At 44.1% G+C, this 22,972-nt stretch overlaps 1 protein-coding gene across 3 annotated transcripts in view; it reads left to right on the forward strand.

The window, feature by feature from the left end:
* Positions 1-22,972, forward strand: part of MCF2 (MCF.2 cell line derived transforming sequence) — a 59,512-nt gene that overhangs the window by 11,233 nt on the left and 25,307 nt on the right. For all 3 annotated transcript variants that reach the window (XM_032701946.1, XM_032701947.1, XM_032701948.1), the window contains exons 2-10: positions 1,560-1,628; positions 2,180-2,294; positions 7,417-7,507; positions 14,227-14,346; positions 15,876-15,992; positions 17,787-17,936; positions 20,683-20,807; positions 21,282-21,396; positions 21,761-21,880. In XM_032701946.1, the coding sequence (XP_032557837.1) occupies positions 1,560-1,628; positions 2,180-2,294; positions 7,417-7,507; positions 14,227-14,346; positions 15,876-15,992; positions 17,787-17,936; positions 20,683-20,807; positions 21,282-21,396; positions 21,761-21,880 (1,022 nt within the window). The remainder of the gene's footprint in view (positions 1-1,559; positions 1,629-2,179; positions 2,295-7,416; positions 7,508-14,226; positions 14,347-15,875; positions 15,993-17,786; positions 17,937-20,682; positions 20,808-21,281; positions 21,397-21,760; positions 21,881-22,972) is intronic.

Genomic DNA, 22,972 nt, shown 5'->3' on the forward strand with positions numbered 1-22,972 from the left:
AGCCAGAGGTAGGCAGGGTGAGCTTTGGGGACAGGCTTCAGCCTGTCTGTGAACACTGATTTGTGTCAAATATGTGTGCACAGTGTGGACTTTTGTCTTGTGTTTCCAAAGACCCGCATGTTTAATAACATCTACTTCATGTCTTGGAGCTCATTAAGTTATTAAGTGTGAATTTTATCAGTATGAAACTGTTGACTTGGTAAAAACATCAATGAACAGAGAAGAAATCTCTTGCCACTGCTTGTCCTCGAGTTGGGTGACGCAGTTGAATGGGAGACAAATATTTGAAATATCTTTGCAAGGCAAACTTCCTTCTCACCAAGACCAATTCTAGGGTTAAAATCAGGAATGTTTCTGTAGATGCCAGTGGGACTGAGGCTTGATCCTTAACAAACAAAAACCGCGTTTTTATCTACAAGAGGAAAAACAGCAGCGTGTACATAGAAGGGCAGAAAGCAGCCCATGGCTGATGAGAGCTGTGGGTGGCAGAGTATCCCCCACCTCCTGCACATCTGGGCTGCTGTGCTGCAGCACCATACAGCCCAGTAACAGCCTGAAAAATCTTTAGATAGAGTAGAAGTGACCAGAAAGCTTTTGGGAAATGGGAAATAGAATAAATATTGATTATGCTGGAGTATGCTGAAGTATGCAGCCCATCTGATTTAAAACAGCCAGAAGATTATTCCCTAGGACCAACTCTGTGAAATAATCAGTGTTTAAAATTTCATTATCGGAAAACCCAAGGACTTTAATCTGTATAGATGTGCTTTAAAACATTTATTTGTGGGAACAAGGATGTTTAATTTTTGGCTATCATTCCATATATAGATAATCCAGAAAAATGTCTACCAACTATAAGCTTCTCATGTGTTTAGTCAGTCTGGTCTTTGTTTCCTTCTCCCAGGGAAAGATTAAGTGGTGTATGTTGTTCCGATGTGCTTCATTGACACTGAAATGATCATGGTGCTAAATATGGTACTAAAACAGCCTCTCCCATTATCTAATTAAAAAGAAATCTAATAACTGAACATAAAACCAACAGCCTCTCCAGTGCCTATGGCCCAGTGCCAGGTGAACACATGATTTCAGAAGCTTATTTGTTCAAAATTGAAGACTGTAACAGTCTCAAAGCCCAACCTTGCTCCCAGTGCAGCAGCCTGGGACACTGCTGCTCCCAGCAGAAAGCTCAGCCCATTGCATTGATAAGGCTAGGAAGCACTGGAAGACTTTGTAAAATAGGAGAGTAAAATTAGTAACTCCAAAATATAAAAATTTACATTGGATATGACCCTTTGAGGGTTGAGGGGAGAGCACTCAAGCTTGCAGGTACTGCTCCCATGGTACTAGAATAGGTGTTACTCATATGTGGCATTTGGCCTGTTACTGTTATGAGAAACATTGCTTTCTGTAAGATCCATGTATTCTTTGTTACAAAATTTCATGTATAATTTAGGGAAGCTGCATTTGGTTCAAGTTCCACCTTTGGATTAGCACATTGATAAACGGGTTTGCTTTGGATTTGTGCTTTCTTTTTGACTCCTGCTTTTCCCTTTTTCCAGAAACTGCAATACCCTTCTGTGCAAAGGACATCAGTGATGATCTGATGAAAGAGTTTGCTTTTCTGTCTGGTGAGTACCGAGAACTTCTCCAGGGTCTCTCTCTCTCTCTCATCTGTGTGGTAATTAAATACTCCAGACAAACTTTGCACTATTTGGCAAAATGATACTCCACAAGGAATATTACCCATCAGGTAGTATCCAGTGCCACTAGAAATGCTGTTAATAAAACATTGAAGCAGTCTGAAAGAGCAGATTAGGTTTCTGTCTCGTGCCATACTGTAAAATAGTCTTATCTTCCAACACTCAATGCATTAACAAGTGCTTTGCTCTGAAATATATTTCCATACCAGTGTGCTGTTTTGTCCTTGTATTTCTGACTTCTTTTGCTGTCCCATACAAAGTACACTCAGTAAATAAAGGAAATATCTGGTAACTAATACTTTTGTTTCTACCACCTGCCTGTGTGTGTTGTGTTTGGACTGGGTTTTGCTATTTTGGTCACGTAAAAAAAACCTCTATAACAATGGCAGTGTGTTTTCTGAGGTGACTGGTGGACCTGGTCTTTGCTGTTGGCCCTCTTTGAAAGCACGGCCACGGAGACATCCTTGTTTTTATTCCAGGTGGCCGAGGGAAGGACAAGGCTTGGATTATCACCCTCCCCGACAACGCTCACTTCAACGAGGTGCCCGAGGAGACTGTGTCTAAAGTCTTAACATACCTAACGTCAATCCCGAGGTATGAGGCTCTCTTCTAGCTCTTGTCTTTGATGGGCAGAGGTGTGAGTCCTGCCTGGGTCAGGCAAGAGTAATGCCATATGTGGGGCTGAGGGGCATCTTCAGCTCTCAGAGCAAGGAAGAGGGAAAAGTCAAATGATGCAAGCCCTTACGGTGTCCAGGTGTGGTTCTTAAGGTGTCAGTAACTGCAGAGTAAGAAGTGGACATCATCCCTATGACCTGTCAGCTGGAATGTTTAGTTTATTTAGTTTATTAAGTTTCTAATTAACAGCAAGCTTTCCTCAAGCTTTGGCATGTGTCACCACTTAATATATGCCATGCCAATGCAAAATAATATTTTGACATGTACAAATAGAGAGTCATTACTGTGGAAAAAGAGAAATGAAGCCAGAGGAAGAGACTAATTACAGGAACAAACCGTTTGGGGTCCCTGTGACAGGCAATGGCTCAGCAGCTCCCATTATCCACCTGTGTCTTGGGGTTAAGCTGCTGACAGTCTGCCTGTGCCTCATACAGGGCTGCATACTTAGATTAATGGCCCTCCTATTTCTTGCTGCTGAACCTGGTGACTCAGTTACTTGGAATGCTTAATTTTCTTGAATAATGCCTGTTTTGGCAAATTTCTTCCTGCAGGGAGAGCAGGTTGACAGCAGCTAGATGGGAGCTTTCCATCAGTGGCTGCCTTGAAAGAAGTATGGAGCATTTACCAACCTCTGCGTGGCAAAAAAAAGAGCATCTGGTTCCTCTGTCCTCTTTTTGATGGACTCTGAGGTTTTGTGGGCTCCTGGCCTGTAGAGCACTATCCCAACAGGACAGGACCCTGCTGTGGTGTGTGACAACCAGAGGGGTTTCTCCTTCGTCCTTTGCAGGCAGCCCATGTTTGTGCATCTGCACTTCCCAGCTCTGCCTGGTTTCTCCAGGGTTTCTTATTCCATATGACTGTAAACACCCTGGCATTAGCATGATGAGCAGTCTTGCTGTCCCTATAATAGGTCAAACTCAATCAAGAAACTAATGAGAGCTGTGAGCTTGCTGGTGATTCAAACACGTTCAGCATGTTTTAGTAAAATCACTTTAATCATCCTTCTCTGCTCCTCCTACCACCATAACAGCCTGCCCCAATAAACACATCTAAACATGTGTGCTTCTTAGCCCATTAGAGCCAAAAAGGCTGCAGTGTTGGTGAGCAAGGAAAAGCATCACCTAGGTGAGGGTGGTAGCATGTGTCAGCTCTGGTACCCCTGTGTACACATCTCTCAGCTGCATCACATCATGGGACCAGAGCTCAGACTTTGGCCCAGGAAGTCCCTAAAATAGGTAAATATTTGACCTGTGTGTCAGAGTTAGCTGTGGGTACACCAACACTTCCTTACCACAGACCTGTGGATGTTTAGGGGCATCTCAAACCCACACACACTGTACCTTTCCCATGTAAGCAGTAGCAAAGACTGTATAGTGTCCCACTGATACTAGTCTGAGTAAGCCTCATTGGAGGCTTTGTCAGAATTGTAGTACTTTGGGAAGCTGAATGTCATAAGGCATTTTTCTCCTGGAAATAATTGTTAGATAAAGGAGTGAAGCTACTCTTCATTCCTCAAGGTGAGAACATTAATAACAGAGCCAGGAGAAAGGTGAGTCCTGTAGGCAAGTTAATTTTTAGGATTCCTGGCAACTGTGCTGCAGGCAAGGAGGCAGCTGCAGAAAGCACTTGAGTGAAAGAGCTGTAAAGGAAAATAAGTAGTAGGTCACCTTCCGTGGCCTGCACATCCAACTCAAAATACCTCCCTGCCTGTCTTCAGGCCGTGCTTGAAGGAGAGGCACAGGTAATTGTGATATATGTAAGATTGTTATTACAAAAAACTGTCCTAATTACCATTAAAGTAAAAGAAAAATAATGCTGTCATTGAAAACTAAAAAAATCTCTTTATATATAGTGTTGGCTGTGTGCCTTTCTTCACCAAGAGGATGGCCAAACACTGGAACAGGCTTCCTAGAGATGTGATCGATATCCCAAGCTTCCAGTGTATGAGAGGCATTTGGACAATGCTCTTAAAAACATGCTCTAACTTTTGGTCAGCCTGAATTGGTCAGGCAGGTGGACCAGATGATCACTGTAGGTCTCTTCCAACTGAGATACTCTATTCTATTCTATTCTTTGTCTATCCAGCTTTTTGCTATTTAGACGAGCTCTGCATGTTTCACTTATCTTGGGAAGTGAGGTGCAAAGTGGTTTAAAGCTGTCACTGATAACAGAGCAGTGGCACAGTGAAGGGTGCTGTTGGCTATAAATACCTCTGAATTTAAATATTAGGCAGGTCGTGCTGGTGTGCCCTGATCCCACCAGCGGCAAAGAGTCTCTCAGTCCTGTGCTAAATCTCACAACTGCAGACTCTGGGATCCAATTTCAAGTCCTCCTGCAAAACACCCCAGGTCTTTATTTTTAGTCTGGTGCATCCTGCAACACATACAAAGTTAAAGATAAGTTAAAAAAAAAAAGCTTAGAAGAAAAAGAAAACTAAGAAGCACCTAGAGAGAAGTAATCCTTGTCCTGGTTATCTGTCTCCATCTTTCTGCTGCTGGATGCAAATGAATACCCCTTGCAGCCTTGGTAGAAAGCATTGATTTTTTTTTTTCTGTCAGTCTAAAAGGTATATTGCAGGCCTGGAAATCTGATAAACCTGCAAGGCCTGGGTTGCAAATAGTCACAGACTTGCTCCACTGGCCCCAGAATAAATTTAAAATTTCCCACAGTAGGTTCCAAGGCTGTTAGACTGCTGGGAACTTTCTTCTTTGTTTCTATAAGGGAACTGATAAATGTAAATTAGCATGCTTAGAGGTTACACTCTGAATATAACCTTGCCCTGAGTAAGTGGTTTACTTTGGCATATTTTTATTAACTGGCAGCGCACTACAGTTTGGCTGACTTTTCCAAATTACTTGGATTCTGGGTTTTTTCTTCAGGGTTTATTATGATGAAGTGCTCTGTAAACATTATTTTTTTGTTTTTTAATATCATGGGCAGTTGGGGAATTGTTTCTGTGCTGTAAAACCAAAGCATTTACTTTTCCCTCAGACAAAAGGATCCTTTGCCCCTCTCCCACCCGGGTCATTTAGTTTGTGGTGGGGGTGAACAGAACCAACAGAAACCTGCATGTTGCCAAAACTATTTTAGCTAGTAAAGGTTTTGGCTGAAAAGTCATGTTCACAATGTATAACCTCAGAAGTTCTGTGTATGACCCATGTGTAAAATTTGATACTGATTTTCTCTGCTGTTTTCTGCTATATCCCAAAGGCACCGAATAAATTCACATGAAACCTTTACACTTTGAGTGTGATGTTACAAATCCATAAGATATATTTGTAGGACAGCTTGGGTTGCCTCTACATATCTTCAGTCAACTGTTATTATGAGCCAAAGGGAATTTCATTTTTTATCCCTCTGAGCACAACTGCTTATTCCTTTGAAATATATTTGTCAGAGTTGTGGCTGTCACAGACCAGAGCAGCAAGATGTGTACTGAATGAAAGCTCCTGCACTGGCTTCAAGTGTCTTTTTTTTTTTTTTCTTCTGTAGTGAAGTTGCCAAATATTGTCTGCCATGTGATACTTCTCTGAGTAATCCACCATGTGTTTTCCCTTGCCAAACACAAGAATTAGTGAAGACGGTGCTTGCAGGAGGCTGCTTACACAGGGCCGTGCCCAGTGCAGATACATGACCCACCTCTGGGGAGCCAGCACGTGTACTGGGAGCCTCTCCCCAGCACTGAGGTGCCTGGATAGGGTGGCGTGGGACATGGCTATCCTGTTTCAGTGCCCACAAAATAATATTGTAAATATTACTTAAGTATCCTGTAAATACACTCGCATTGCAGGACTTGGTTACAGGCTGGCGTACCCTTACCTGTGTGCAAACACGATTCCAGTTTGTAACTCAGGCTGCCCGGGAGTGTGTATTATCACAGCTGGAGCCTGGCTGAGCTGTTCCCAGCTAACCTGGGAAAGGAATATTTGAATTACAGACAGGAGCTCAGCCGGGCGTTGGGTCCCCTGCCAGACTGGGCACCCCCGGTACGGCTGGCTTGCTTTGTGTGACTGGGGATTTCAAAGCAACTCAAAGGATTTGGGTGTCAAAAGGGATGTCAGGAAGCCTGTGCTTGCCAACTAAACCAGAGTATGTCGGAAAGTGCCTCCGAGCAATCGCTGCCTCCCCAGTGGGACTGCGGGAGGTGCTGGGGAAGCCACGACAACCAGTTTCAGCACCAGCAACCCCCTTCCCTCTGCCAAGCTGGCATCGCCCTTCCCTGGCTTGGCATCACTTCTGTCGCCTTTTGCCAAAACAAGCCAGGAGTCATTGCTTGATTGATGAAACCTGGGAAGCAGGCAGCTCCCTCAGCTGGAAGAGCTGGGCAGTGAAGGCAGGGGAGTCTTGGGGCGTCAGCTGGAGGGGGCTTTTGACAACCCCAGAGCTGCTGAGCAGGAACACAGCTGCCTCTGGCCTCTGCAGCGTCCTTCTCAGGACTAGTTTGGGTTTCAAGAGCAATCTGTTGTCTCCAGCAATCTGTCTTCACCTCCCACACAATTCAAAGTGATACTTAACCCTGGGCTACCACAGTCACTGAATCACAGAAAGGCTGGAGTGGGAAGGGAGCTGTGGAGATCATAAGAGGGCTTAGGTTGGAAGGGATCGCAAAGATCATCTAGTCCAACCCCCAGCCGAAGCAGATTCACCTGGAGCAGGTTGCACTGGAATATCTGGAGACATTCAAAACCCCCAGCGGGTTTTTAGTATCTCCAGAGAAGGAGATTTCACAACCTCTCTGGGCATCCCTGTTACAGGGCACTGCCACCCTAAGAATAAAGAAGTTTCTTCTCATATTCAAATGGACTTCCCTGGGCTTCACTCTGTGTCCATTACCCCTCGTCCTGTTGCTCAGCACCACTGGAAAGAATCTGGCAGGAAGGTTTTTTCCAAAGGGAATTTCAGCCACCGTGGAAATACCAAAATGTGATTTACATTCCATGTTCTTGGGTTTGGGGTATTTTTCTTGGGCGGGGGGGGAGGGGGAAACAGAGTCACATTTCCTCAAAATATGATCTGGTTATTATATTTTCTTATCTCACAGTCAGTATGAGTCTGACACCAAATTTATTCTAATCCTGGATAGAAGATTGGACACATGGACATCAGTCAAAATGACTCTCCAAAAAATAGCAGTAAGTCCTCTTTAATGTTAATTTCCTTTAATGTACTAAGTCACTGTGTCCATTATGTATCTCTTCCATAAAACACTGGGCACCAGGAGCAATGATGCTTCTGCTTTCTCTCTAGGTAGTATTTTGTTTTATGGCCCTGTAATTAATTTGAGTGCATAAATGAGCTGTTTGAATATTAATTTACTTGTTTGATTCATTTGCTTAGTTCTGTACTTTTTCATAGTGGTTCAAATGTGTTTTGTGCCACATTCTATGCTTTTGATGGGGGGAAACTTCGGCTTCATATACTTTCTTTTTAGACACTGGTTATTTGTGAGACTGTACTTTACCTAATTGTTGGTGACTGAAAGTTTTAGGTTCTTTAAACAGGCTTCACAAGCATTTGTATGTGGACATGCGTGGAAAAATCTATTTTTAAAGTGTATGTATTCATTCATGTGTTTTAAATGATCTAGTACACATGTTTATGTGCTACACATGATCAGCACATATCTTGTCTGAACATATCTCAAAAGTACTGTTTTTGCAACTCAGCAATGCGTTGTGTCTTATGGAATCAGAGCATGGATTTACAGCAGTGCATGGAGGTATTGAAAAGTCATGTTAATAGCTGCATGGATCTACTAACGTGGATAGGTAGAGCTAATTGATAAATCCTTTCCCAACAAGAGCATGCCATATGAGTAAATCAATGAAAATAATCTGGGTGTGTTTGTATTGCCTTTGTTTCTGCTTGTAATCATTGAACAGTTAAAGGCATTGAACCATCTGATAGAGAATGAAGAAAATGGTATGTTCTGAGGAAGAAAAGGTTTACCCGGTTCTGGTCAGATCGGAAGAAGTTAGATCTTACAGTATTTCAGATAGTTAGTACTGGTACAGCAGACCTCAGTGTTAAAAATATCTGGCTTTGATGGCATTTTGCTGGTTAGCATCTCATAGGAGGTAGAGAGGGTTCCCTTTTAGCAGTGTGCATAAGATACTGTTGGCAGGATTTTGGGTTCTGATTTTTCTGAATGTTATAAATGGAATTTCCAAGTGTGGTTACCACACCATTAGAGAAGAAGCAGCATTTTAAAAGTAGTTCTTTAAAGTGATCATCAAAATTCAGTTCTGCTGCCAGCGTTTGAACAGGTGCTGGTACCAAGAGCACCCTTTAAGGATGCTGTAGTTGCTTTGCATAGTTTGGAAGTTTCAAATGTGAAAAAATCCTGTCCTAATTTGTAGCTTCTAGAGAAGTGTCATTAATTTTGTGTTTAATAAGTAAATTTAATTATTGTGTGACCTTTAAGCATACACCCTGTTTGGGTAGCTGTATGTGCTGTGTGTCTGGCTGGAGAAGTGACTTTGCCCACAGTATCAGGGCTGTCCATGTAAATGGTGAGGAGGTGATCTGTGAAAAGAGGGATGAGAAGCAGGAAACCTGTGTCCACTAAATCTTAAGACTTGGGAATCTTGCCTTAAAAATAGGGTCTGGCCCTAAAGGACTGTCTCTGTGTCCAGGAGTCATCTCGATTTGCCTTTGTGCAGCTAAAACAAAAAATTAAATCTTCAGTTCTTTCCAGTCTTAAATCATAAGCCATGCTGCAATAAGAGAAATCTTTTTTTCTGATCTTTGTGTAATTTTGGAATAAAGGAGTGCAAAGAAGCTGAATTTGAAATACAGAGTGTGTCCTATTTTTTGAGCATATGTATATGCAATTGCAGCTCTGCGGTTGTGCATCTGATCCAGAAAAATTTTTATATCAGACTGTACAGATTTTTTGGTTTAACTCTTTGTGTATGTCTCTAATTGCATGGGCATACCAGGCTCATGCTGGTACTCCTGGCTTTGGGAAGCGATGCCCTACTGCCAGGGTCAAGCCTCAGGTTTTGGCCATAGCATCTTTCCTTAGTTTCCCCCTAAAATACTAAACGGCTTGCAAATGTACCTTGGAGATAGTGGCAGAGGGAAAGGGAAGGATGAAAACTCTGAGCTGAAAGCCCAATCCTCGAAGGAAAGAGCTGGCCCCGTCTGCAGGATGATTTTTTGCATTCCACCTTAAAAGCAAACCCAGCACTGGGGAGGAGAGCGGGGCTGCCAGCCGGGTGCCGGCAGGGTTTGCCTGCCTGCCTGTACAGCTGCCTGCCCGCCCCCCGGCAACGGGGCGAGCTCGGGCAGCGCCGCGGCTCCCATCCCTTCCCCATCCCGATCATCCCCATCCCATCCGCTCCCGGCGGCGCGGGGCGATGGCGGAGGCGGGCCCGCGGCGGGGCGGGCGGCGGGCCGGCCGGGATGCGGTAAGGCTCCGGGCCCGGCGTGCTGCAGCGCCCAAGGACGGGGGGGGCCGCACCGCGGCGGCCAGGGACCTTTTTGGACTGGGGGGAGGATGGAGGGAGCGGGAATATTGACCGGAGCGGCTAGAATCCAGCAGCGCGGGGGGAATTTTAGTAGCATCCTCCGTGCGGGAGCAGCCGGGCGCTGGGTACCGCTGCCCCGCAGTGCTGCTCCCGGCGCCCTCCAACCGCGGGGAAAGGCTCTATCATTGCTCCTGCAGGAAGGGAAAACCTCTGGCAGCGAGGGGGCCCTGAGTAGGGTCGGTGCCCCAGTGGTGCTGACAGCATCTTTGGGGGGTTAATTATGCAGCCGGCTGATATAAAGGTAGCAGAGCGCTTGGGATTTTCATTCTGGCTCTGGGAGAAGTTAAAGGCTCACATTAGCAGTATCTGGCATTTTGTTACATGACATGCTTTTCCTTTAAGGGACAGCAGAAAGTCATTAACTTCAGCACCTGTATGGGGACCACCGGCCTTAGACTCTGGTGCTCAGAAGCAAACTTATTGGCAGATACTACTTTTTCTTTATGTTTATCGATTACCAACCTCAGAGATGCCCCAGTGAACTGCAGGGAAGAATATTCCCTGAAAATTGAATAACTAAAACTGGGGGGGAAATCACAATGTGTCAGGATGAGATGTTCACTAAGGAGGAAATAACTGTGATACTTTCAGTGCATGTTCTTTCTTGTGCTTTATTAGCCCAGTTTGTCCCTATTGATTAAATCAGGTGCTTATAGTTAAGTGTGCATTTAAAAAAGTTGCTGAACTGGGGCCTTAAGGTACACATATCTGTGTCCTTGGAAGGGGAAGGATGTTGTGAGCATGGGCTTTGGTCAGTGAGATAGTTAACAGTAGTGAAATTTTGCCAACTGCCTGATTTAGTGGAATTGCACCGGTAGTTTCCTGCCTTTCCTGGTATGCTGCAGAGGAGTAGCAGAGGGCAAAGGCTTCAGAGGGTTCTTTAGGTGCTTTGTTACATAAGCCCAAGTTTATTAAATGCACACAATTCTTTGCAGTGTTATAAATTATAAGATAAAGCATAAGGCAAGTTTAAGGACCCTTTTGTCTTTGCTTTCTTGAATGCATTGTGGGAAAGGGTTTTTTGCAGCAGCATCTTCAGTAGCATTAGACTTCAGTTTGCAGGAAACTTATCTACACTTCAGCTCTGGAATTGTAGCAATAATCAAAAAAGATATAGTCCCTTCAGGAGTGCTATATCTGAGGGATTATTGGTCTATGTGATTTTTTTCTAACATTTCATCCTTTCCCTTAAGCCTCTAGGGGGGCACAGGACATAGTTTGATTGGTGTCTGTTTTAACGGAAGCTTATTTTTTGGCTTGTTCATTTTTTTTCCATGCTTGAAATGCATTAGGTATCATTTGCAAAGCTGTATTTCTTGTTTTGTAGCTACTTGTACGTGCTGACCTTGATCCTATGTATATAAGATCAGCTGAAAAATCCCCAAATGCTTTCTAAACTGAACAGAAATCAAATCACCTGTCCTGGAAACCCAGGTGGAATGTGTTGGCATCCTGCATTTGTGAAACCAGAGGGGTCCAAGGGCATCTTTGCTCTCAGACAGGCGTTTCACACCTTTTCACTGTTGCAGTGTAGTTTTGGCAGGCAGCTCTGCTTGCAACCTGGTTGCTGGTCCATCTTCCTGGAGCTGTAGGTTTCCTGCTCAAGGGCTCATAGGAGAAGACACTCAAAGTCTGCAGGTTCCCATGGGTGAATATGGTTTGGACACCCGGCCCCTCTCTCCAGGGAATTTGCTGAGCACCCAGAGGGTACATGATAAAAAGGACTGGAAAGAGTAGGAGATGGCAAAGCTTGAAGAGCTGCATGGGGTTAAAGGGAACAGGGGATGAAGGGAGATAATGAGGTAAGATCAAGGAAAGAGGAATTTCTGACTTGTTGTTCTTCTCAAAGATATTCCTAATGCATTTTTTTCAGAAGGGGATCAAGGTAGGAGCCTAAAGTTCATAGACCTGAACAGGCAGTTGTGTTTCTGAACTGGAAACAGCAACTTTCCCAAAGCTGTGTGGAACTTCACCATTGGATTCACATGCAGTGAACTCACAACCATGCAGAAGGACCTCAAGTTGCAGCCTCTGAGATCCTCTAAAGCAATGTAAGGCCATTGCCCTCACAAGGTTTTAGTTCAAGTCAGTTTGAACCATTAATGGCAGGAGCGCAGGGCCCTTCGTGGGAGGAACAGCATCCTACCCTTTGAGGTCTGCAGCTCGTTGTGGCTTCTTGGTGAGAACTTTGAAACCTTGTTGGGGGATGCTACTGTTGTCCTGTCTGCAGAGAAATGCCCACTGGGAAATGATGAGGATGTAAAATGAGGTAAACAGGGACATAAGGGTGGGCATGACGGAATAACACGTGATGTACTCACAGCTCTGCAGGGACGGGCACAACAGGGCCATGAATACAGACTGACAGGTCTTTCCATGGGATGTCCTAGTGCTGTGGGATGTGCCAGAGCATGACAGTGACAAGGACTAGCCAGGTCAGCCAACAGGCCTGGAAGGAGCAGTAGGAGTATTTACCGGCTCCAATGGAGAGCCAGCACAGTGAAGTGGGAAAGGCAATCTGCTTGTCTGGGACACGATGGAAGATGAGTGTCGAGCTTACCAGAGACTTTCCAGTGAAATATTAGACATTTTGAGTGAACTGAGAATTCACAGCATTGTCTACAAAACAGTGCCAGTTCTGGTGGTGCTTTCCTCAGTGAAGGTTGCTGCATCCCAGGCAGAGATTCTTCTCAAAGTGAGAAACCACTCCAACTCCTCTGAGACATCCAGTAGTCTGTGGATGATTTTCTTTCTAGTAATATGGGAGGATCAAGATAAAAATCCTGAGCTGCATCTATTAGCTGTGCTGTTGGAGGGCCTGCCTGGGGTTGTCTTGCAGGAGAGATGAGCTTCCTTGTAGAGCTAATTAAGCAGGGAGCTGAACCTGCATCTCCTGCAGGTCCTCACCCACACTTTCTTGAGCAAGTCCTGTCTCAGAGCTGCAAAGGTCTGGTGACTCCATGGCCACATTTAGACTTTTGGTCCATCTACAGGTGTCATGGGAATGGAAGTTGATTCCTGGAGTCTGCCATGGCTGTAGCCATCCCTGTGTGCCTGGGGACAGCAGACTTTTTGGAGATGTTACGTGCTACCCGGGTGCTGTGTAGCAGGAGCACAGAACCCAGGGCCTGGAGCCAGCACAAGTGTCTCTGTTATTTAATGGTTTGCTGTTGTTTCTAGTGCCAAATCCTTGTCCCTGGCACCATTCTTGTTGACTTTCAAAGGGTATGAATTTGGCATTTCATTCACATTAATTTTTTTTTCTGTTCCTACTTAAAATAACACCAGATCAATATATTGAATTTATGTGGCTTATATGATCCTAGAAGTCACTGTCCATTTCTAAGTGAAGTTGTGGGCAGTGGAAGCCACAACCTGAGCCTTCCTAGCAAAGAAAACATAGCAAATGAGTGACAGCAAAAGATTTCATGGATGTCAGATCTCAAGAGTAAATCATGGCTGTTTTGAACAACACTAATGCATGTTTATGGGGGTGATCTTTGTTTTGGTGGCACAGATTAAGTACCCTGAAGTGCAAAATATCTAAACATGTTCATTATTCTCATCCTTGGTATAGATACTATTATTTTTCGTGGAGGAGAATAATATAAGGAGGAATATATGGAGAAATGTAACCTGGCCTGGCAGGATCCCAGAGTAAATCATATGTCTTAATTAACTCAAACCTTTGCATCATATGCTTATCCATAATTTAATGATGTGACTCCTACTTTCTTAAAAATTCTTTTTCATTCTCAAGCACCCTTTTCACAGATCTATTTGAAAATGCACCTGCCAACCATATGCTTGAAAAAAGGCTCCAGCAGCGTAGACAGGAAATTCCAAATTCTTGCCACAAATTAAATGTTGCCTGGTAATTACCAAGGACAAGACGAGTGTGCTTAATGCAGTTATGGGATGATTAGCAAGTTTGGCAATAAATTTTGCTTCCTCAATCTGTCATTCCTCTCGATGTTCCAGCCCACTGTTCCCTGCTAAGTTGTAATTTCACTCTCCAAGTTATAATGATGAACAGTATATATATTATTAAAGTTTATAATAAGTGTCCCTTCAAGGTGCATGGCTGAACTTCTGCCTGCTCCAAAGAGAACTGGGGCTGGACAACCCTCCTGCAGTTAGGCCTTGTATCTCTAAACTGCTTACAGTGTCTCCCTCCTGTTTCTAAAATAAGGAAAAGCCATCAGGAGCAATCAAAAGCAATACTAAAATAGTAAAAATCCCCTCTTTTCAGTGCATTTGGAAGCTGTTGTTGGACCTGCCACATCCCCAAAGTGAATGTCTTCTCTGTTTCCTTACAGGCATCTTTCCCAGGGAACCTGCACTTAGTGATGGTTCTTCGTCCCACGGGGTTTTTCCAGCGCACCTTCACTGACATTGGATTTCGGTTCAGCCAGGAGGATTTTCTGCTCAAGTTACCGGTACGAGTGTGCAGAGTTGTTGTGCCTGTGCATGACCAGGGGCTGCCTGTACAACTCAGGTCAGGGGCTGACAGTGTCCCACTCTGCTGGTGTCCCAACATAAGAAGGATGTGGACCTGCTGGGGCGAGTCCAGAGGAGGCCACAGAGGTGCTCAGAGGGCTGGAGTATCTCCACTATGGAGACAGTCTGAGGGAGTTGGGGTTGTTCAGCCTGGAGAAGAGAAGGCTCTGGGGAGACAGTAGAGCCCCTTTCCAGTGCCTAAAGCAGCTCCAAGAGAGCTGGAGGGGGACTTTGGACAAGGACTAAAGTGATAGGACAGGCTTCAAAAAGAAAGAGGGGAGATGTAGATTAGAAATTAAGAAATTCTTCCCTGTGAGGGTAGTGAGGCACTGGCACAGATTGCCCAGAGAAGCTGTGGATGCCCCATCCATGGAATTGTTCAAGGCCAGGCTGTGAGCAACCTGGTCTAGTGGAAGGTGTCCCTGTCCATGGCAGGGGGTTGGAACAATATGGTCTTAAGGCTCCTTCCAACCCAAACCATTCTGTAATTCTATGGGAAGAGTAACCACTCTGTCTCTGCCAGAAATGCCCTATTTCTACCAAACCTCTCCTGTAGCATTTTCCAGCTCTCTTGAGCACAGTTTGCTCTCCACAGAGCATGCCCATGGTAGTGGGTGATGAGTTTCTCAGCTTGTCCTCATCCCCTCTATAGGCTGCATGCTTTTGGGGAGGATAAATCCATACTCAGGAATTTGCTTAACATCTGAAAAGTCAAAAGATATGTCTACTGAAGCTTTTGCTATGAATTCCACCCATTTTCATCTCAGTGTAGACTGCATACCAACATTATTTTGGTATTTGTTTCTAAAATAGCAGCTGAAATGGTTTTATATTCTCAAGTCAAAATTTTCAGAGTTCTCAAACCACCTTGATTATAGGATATAATGAGAGTAATTAAGAGAAGAAAAGTAAATTTATAGAATCTAAGGTTGATGCAATTACAAACACAAAAGAAATCAGTGTTTCCCTTTAGGAAATAGTATGATTTTCACAAACTTTACACTTTTCTCTCTAAAATGTTTGTCATTTGCCCAGTTTTGTAAATTCCTGACATATCTCATTGCAGATCTAGACACACAGAAACTCATGAGTATATATTTATGTGAAATTGGTCAATGCTCCATAACTTATTAAAATGTATGGGGGTTTTTGCAGTTTTCTGGTCATCCCTTGCTTAAACCTGCATCACTTTTGCTTTCAGCTCTGTTCTGCAGTCAGATACTGCAGCATCTCACTGTGCTTTGCATTAAGGAAGAAAGCACCTGGGAGATCAGGGCTGGCTTACAGAAGTGGTCAAATACAACAAATAAAAGCCGTGTTGAGCCATAAACATAAGAAGAAAGCCATACTCTAGAACAATATTCAGAGCAAACCCAATTTTTAGATGCATAAAAGATGGGTAGGCTTAGTCTCTGTGACCTGGGTAGAAGCAGTGATCAGCCAGCTAACGGAGTTGCCTTGTCTGCAGGTTGTTATGCTGAGCTCGGTGAGCGACCTGCTGACGTACATTGATGAGCAGCAACTGACCCCGGAGTTTGGGGGCACCCTGGAGTACTGCCACAGCGAGTGGGTCATCTTCAGGACTGTACGTACTGGGGCTGGGCACCGGGCTCTTGGTGTTTGGGACTGACTGAGAAAGGTTTTCAGTAAGGCAGTGAGCAGTGGGGAGCTGAGAGCAACCCCTGAAACCAGCTATAAACTGCTGGATGAGATATGCAAGGGAGCCAGGTGGCATTAAGAACTGGATGGGTTTACTAGGGAACTGGATGATTAAATCCCTCAGGCTCCTTTTGAAACTGCTCCCGGAAGACCTGTCTTCATAAATCTTTATTAAAATTCTCTTAATGGGAGATACAAAATAGGCTTTTTCTTTTTTCATAATGGTTGCTTCATGTGATTAATATCAGAACTGTGTTTGGGAGCTGGGGCAGTGAAACTGCATTCTTCATACAGACCAAATGCAGAGGATTCAGAAAATTGCCTTTTATTTTTTTTTCCTTTCCTTGCAAGAATTTTCCTTCAATATTGCCAGGAATCAGGCATTTAATTCCTTGAGCTGTTCCTTGCCATATGTTTCTGTGCTTCCTGCACACTCTTGGTTTTCCCCGGGATGTTGCCACCCAGATGAATGGCAGCTTGGATTTCCAGTTACCTTCCCAACAAACTAAAGCATTAATGGAAAATGTACCAGACATCCCAGTTCCCCTTGTCCTGCGACATCATCCACACCAGCAGGTGTGGAGCTCAGTATGAAGACAAAAGCACAAGACTGTAGCTGGAATAAGTCAAGCTATTGCTTGTGCCATTAACTTTTTGACAGTTCACACTAATGCACTGCCAAATTTATGATTTCTGAAGATTTTTTTGCTCTTAGTTTTCTTCTTTTTCGAGATGTGTTAAAGTGATAATGGCATGACTCTCACACTTGGAGACAAAAATGACAAAATGAATGACAAAACATTTTAATGTAAGAAAAACATAGTTTCTACACCATAGCTGCCCACGGTAGATGTGCCATCTGAAAAACTTCTCACAAAATTCCCTTGTAGAGTGGTCATGAAACATTTCCTGAAATTTCCATGGAAAATAAATTCTTTTTAAAGACATATGTAACTGCAATCAGTTACATATGAGTTTATTTTCCAATCTAAATGGTTCCATGATTCTATGATTACCCCGTTCTCAAAATTGGAGCTGGAGCACCAAGCTGGGTGTGAGACCCCCACCTTGTCCAGTGGTGTAGGACCCATCTGCTGTCCAGAGCTCCCACTGCCTGGCAGGGAAGTGCTGGGGAGCTACCAACAACACTTATTTCCACCTCACTCTCTCCAGTTTGTCTCTGGCACCCTGCTTAGCTCCATCCCTTGTCCTCTTGGTAAATCTGCAGATGAGGTGGTTGTGGTGCCAGACTACCTGTAACCCACCATTTGGGCTTGCAAAAATGGAAACATCCATCACCAGGAAGCCAAATACAACTCCAAAACCCCACTGTCCGGTGGTGGTTCCTTGTGTGAGTTAATCACAGGAGAAGGATAATAGAAGAGGAATTACAGGAATATGTGAGATGGATCTTGGGGTGGCTTCTGCTGTAGATCTCCAGTATGTGGTAGGAACAATCTCAGAGTGTACAAGAACAGCAGAAAGCAAAGCATGAAGTATCTCTGCCCAATACAATCCTATGGCAGATTCAGTCTGCACTACAAGCCACCTGCCCAAGCGTGGGATGTCCACTCTGTCTGCCATGGACATCCCACCCACCTCTCTCCGAGCAAGTTGTTGGGTTCCCTTGCACATCTCAGCCTTGGCTCTTCGCACACTCTTAATGAGCTGTAGGAATACCCTGAATCCCAGGCTAATTGCAATTATTGTCTCCCACCAGGCCATAGAGAGTTTTGCACTGACCGTGAAGGAAATTGCACAGATGTTACAGTCCTTTGGCATGGAGCTGGCAGAGACCGAGCTGCCCGACGACATGTATTCCATCGAGCGCATCCTGGCCCTGCGCACGGAGAAGTACTACCAGCTCAAGGTGTGTCTCACCAGCAGCTCTGCTGTTTGCACAGCAAGATGGGATTTCTGGTGTTTGCCTGTTTGTTTTGCCTGTTTTTTTTGCACACTCCTCCTTCCCTCCCGTGCATGTGTACATGTTGACAGTCAAAACAGAACACAGCATGACTATTTCTGTGTGTTGCCCATACATTTACCATTCACTTGAGCAAGTCACCCTGCCAGCATCCAGCAAACTGTCTCAGCTGCCGCCTCCTTGCTGGCTGCAGCAGTCGGTGTCTGTAGCCTGCTCCTCCCATGGGCTTAGCACGTCTCGCTGCCAGGAGGGTGGTGGGAGGCTTTGTCACCTGCATGTTCATGCCCTCAGTTGGGTTCCCCTCTGCTTCACCCTTGTGGCTGGAAAAAGCTGCACACAAAGCTCATCAGCAGGTCTGGAGGGATGGTTTGTCCCCAGGTCCCTCTGCCTGACGCAGCTTCTCTGAGGGGACTTAAGGGAACTGTGCTGGAGAGCATCCAAGATGAAGATTTTGTGTGAGCACATGGTACAGACATTCACAATGCAATCCCTGTCTTCATGTGAACCTTCGTCCTTTGCCTGAACAACATTTGTTTCATTAATATTTTAATTTTTTTTCAACTATTTTTGATCGTTATTAATATTATTAAAGAAGTCAGTGGAAGCTTTAGTGCAACTAGCTGCTGCTTTATCAAGCTGTTGTCTTTGGTCCTCCTGCATCTTTCAGGGAGCAGTATGGGCGTGTCCCCAGACCCTCCCTTCAGAAGTGATTCCTGTGTTAATAGTCATTCTGTGTGGCTGAAGAATGAGGTCTTTTTCTTTCTGACAGGTTTTATTTACCAAAGTCAAAGAAGTGTATCTGTTTTCATTAATAATCATTTGTCATTCACCTGACAGCGAGTTCTCAGAAATCTGTCTGTAAGAAATACTGAAAATGACATCCAAAGTGTGCTGTGTGTAGGCATAAATGTATGTGTGCACATATAGGAAGTATCATTAGAGGTACTGTCAATGGGCCTTTATTTCTTCTTTGAAAATGAGGAGAGTAGTATAAAACAGCAGCTATATCTATTGCAGTGTGACTTACGGACTTAAGTTTCATGCTGAGGACAATGTAGCCGAAGTGCAGGGGGCAAATATCAACTACACCATGTATTTCTGTGTATAAACCAGCCAGTAATACACACTTGCCCCTGTGGAGAAATAAAACATGTAACGTGTTTTCATTTGCATATAAAGCACAGCATCGCTCAGTACAAGGCATCTCTTGCTTTTAATTCCTCATCTATTAATTTCAAATATCAAAACCACCCGTTGGCTTTTGACTGAAATGAGGTCTGTTGGCTTTTTTCTTATGTTCCTTCTAAGACCATGAAAGATGAAAGCAGATGAGAAACTGTGCACAGATTGTGGTGACAGCAAGACACTGGATCCTTATCTCTCTCATGACAACCCCAAGATTGGTACAGCTGATTGCTAAATTCAAATAATGAGTTGATCAGAATAATTTATGTAGCTGTGATGCTGAACAGAAGCTGGTTGCAGGCACAATGAAAAAATGACAGAAACTAATTAAACAAAGTAACTAAGAAATTAACCTCTTTGATATACTGAACAGGAAAAAGTCAAGTTAACACCTGTTTGACAGTCAGGCTACTTTGCCTTGTGGATAATGAACAGCTTTGAATCAAAAGAGGAATGCAGGGCTCTGAGATGTAAGAGGATGAAATAACAGCCACCTGCAGACTAAAGCATGCTGCATAATTCCTCTTCCCTTCTGAGTCTCCTGGATATGGTAGTATCAAAAGGAGATAGGGTTTTTGCCTTGCAGTCATCTTCCAGGATGTTTTAGTGATAGAGTTGCAAACTGGCAACTACACTGCATGTGGTAGAGGAGACGCTCCTGCAGCTGTGTCATTTTGCTGGGCTGCTGCACTGAAGATGCTGTTATGTTTAGGTTGCCATGAGTTATCAGGGGCAGGCAGACATTTAAACAAGTCTGGGTTTTCTGTATCTTCTCCCTGAAGTCATTTTGCTGTTGCTTCTCTTGCAATGGAAACTTGACTATCTCTTAGGATGTGCCCTTACTCCTCCAGTACCTGCCTGTCCAGTGCAGCCATACACAGGTCTCTCCTTCAGGGCCTCTTCTGGCTCTGTTCATCCTCTACATGCATTTTCTCCCTCTTTCTCATCTCTGTTTGGTATCTTTTTCCTGAAAATAATTGACTAAACACACCTGTTTGCTTTGGGGCTGAGCCCAGCGAAACACAAAGCATCTCAGCTGATGCTAATGAACACACCAAGGGTTTAAATTGTCTACAAGTGGGTGTTACATTGGAAGTGTTGATTTTGTATGTAGAGGTTGTAGTAAGTGATGATGCCATGTGGTCTCAGTCTTTGTCCCACAGTGGGGTGCTCTTTCTACAACCTGCTGTCATGACCTCGATGGAGAAGCCCAGCCTACTTGCTTGAAGACTTGAACTTGTGGATAGATGTCTCATACAACCCCCACCTGCTCATCAGGAGAGAGCCATGGCAGTGCTGTCCTCCTGCCTCTCAAATAATTTTGTGGCCTCCTGCAGCTCAAGGGGCTAATTCCATGTTAAAGGAACTAAAACATCTGGGAGTCCTTTGGTCTGATGGATATTGGTGCTTCATTTCACACAGGGAAACTAAGGCAGGAGAAACACAAAATTACTTATCCTTACCTCAAAATAAGTAGCCTGAATCAGAAATGTTTTGTGTTATACAGGAAGATATTACAGCAGTCACAAAAGAGGGGAACTTGCTTTTGAGCAGTTTTGAAGAGCCTGACTCTGGGGCATGCAGTCAGGACCAGCACCATGAGAGGCCTGGAGACTGGGAGACTGTGAATCGGTAAGTGCACTGTGTTTCTTATTTTCCTGATTTTTTCAGTGGAAACATTCAAGTTATTTAGGTGTAGATGTGTTGTTTAGGTCATCTACCAAAGACAAAGATACCAGAATTTTGTTCCAAGCCCATTAAGTTGCTGTGTGACTTCTATCAGTTGGTTTAGACCTACTCTGATTTTTATCCCCACTGTTACAATGAGGCTGTGGAGCAAATGCAGGGTTCTTCAGTGCCAGGCTCCCAGGTATTACTCAGATAAATAGAGATAGCAACAACTGCTTCACACAGGTGCTGTCATCTGCAGTGATGATTTCATTAAAATTCCCTCTGATATCTTCTCAAGTCATATATACACGTCTGTTGACTTCTTCTGAGACTTTGGGTCCAGAAAACATGAAAAGGTGATCTCTACAGCTTGTCCATCTCTACTTGGCCTCTGTTTACAAATTGTTCCAATATTGTCCTTTTTCTGTGCTCAAGGTTACTTGGTCAGCTGCGTGAGATGGAGACTGCTTTTGATGGCTTCTGGGAAAAACACCAGTTAAAAATGGAACAATATTTGCAGTTGTGGAAGTTTGAGCAAAGTTTTCAAGAGGTATGAGCAGATGCACTTCCACTGGCAGAAGGGAGAGTTGGAGATGAAATGGAGGGGAGAGAAGTTTTGTGCTTTTTATTTTGAGAGTATTTGATTTATGCTGCTTTTCCTTGACTCTGGCAGGGCTAGCTAGCTTGGGGAGACCACTGTGCTTCCTCATTTAGAGCTAATTTAGGTATCCCTACCCTGCAGTCGCATGGATTTTGCTGATAGAAGCATCTCTGAATTTAGAAATTAGTTCTTGGACATTAGTTTTATTATTGGATTTAGCAATCTTAGCTAAAGTGTGATTAATTTTGGTCCCAGAATGATTTTCTGCCTGTGCTTTGTATCCCTTCGCAGCAGTCTTCTTCTTTGTGTCTAGGTCAAGAATGCCATTGAATTTTTAATGGGTCAGCAAGCGGAGCTGCCCGACACTGGGGACAGCATTGCCCAAGTGAAGCAGAGGCTCAAGGACTTGGATCATTTCGATGGTATGGCTCAGGTGAGATAACCTTACACAGAAAGAGGCACTAATGAAACACAAGAGCCACATTCTGTGTTTGTGGTAGGAGGTGTTTCCTGAAGTTACCTGGTTCTGGTGTAATTTGTTGGCAAGTGGCTGCACGGAAGGATCGATTTCACGTCTTTGCTCTGTGCAGTGGTGCTGTGATCACTCTGAAAGCCAGAAACAGGGTATTTAATTATCATAGTTAAAATAAATTGCTGAGCCACCATGAAAATCCGGAACAGATAAATGTCTGAACGTGGGGGAGGCGTGGGATTTAATGAGCTGGAAGAAAAATGATTTGTATTTTAAGTGCTTTAGCTGTGCTAATAGAGACTTGTTACCAGGCACATGGAGAGGCAAAAAGAACTTGCTATCCTGACGTGTCTCTGACTTAACACATGGGTGAAGACTAAGAGATGTAGGGGAAAGAAGAGTGATGATTCACAGGATCCCAACTGAGGATGTGACTTTTGCAAAGGGATGTGCTTGGCACATGGGGCAGGGTCAGCAGAGAAATCCTGAGGGATCTGGACATAGAAAATGAGCAAATAAGAGTCTTAGGGAAAGGTCTAAAGCTTCTTGTCCATTTGGAAGAAGTGTTTGTGAAGAGAGGGAGGAGAAACAAAAGGTCAGGCAGGCAGGGTGCAGCAGGGAAGCAGTCTCAGCAGAAAACCAGCCCTGGAGAAACCATAACCATTACACTGACCAAGGTGTACAGAAAAGATAGTGTGTGCATCAAGATCTGCTACAAAGGGCCTGGTTTGTTTTCACCCTAAACTGCTCCAATTCTCTTTGATGCTTGTGAGCATAGTGTGCCTAAACTGGGCATCAGCTGCATTTTATTCAGGGAGTGGTTCCTGGAGACAGCAGGCACTCACAGCTTTGCTAGTTTGGAGAAATCTGTTTTCTTCTTCATCCTCTTTATGGATAACAAAAGTTTTTTTTCCCGAGAGGATGGGTGCCCTTTTATCCTGCGTAACTGACCCATTCTGGCTGCTCCTAATGGCCCATGTGTGCCTGAAATGTGGTAAAACAAGTGCATTTTGTTTTATATGTAGATATTTTGACATTTCAGTAAGTGTGCAA

Source organism: Chiroxiphia lanceolata, chromosome 14 (assembly GCF_009829145.1).
Source record: "Chiroxiphia lanceolata isolate bChiLan1 chromosome 14, bChiLan1.pri, whole genome shotgun sequence".
Classification (NCBI taxonomy): domain Eukaryota; kingdom Metazoa; phylum Chordata; class Aves; order Passeriformes; family Pipridae; genus Chiroxiphia; species Chiroxiphia lanceolata.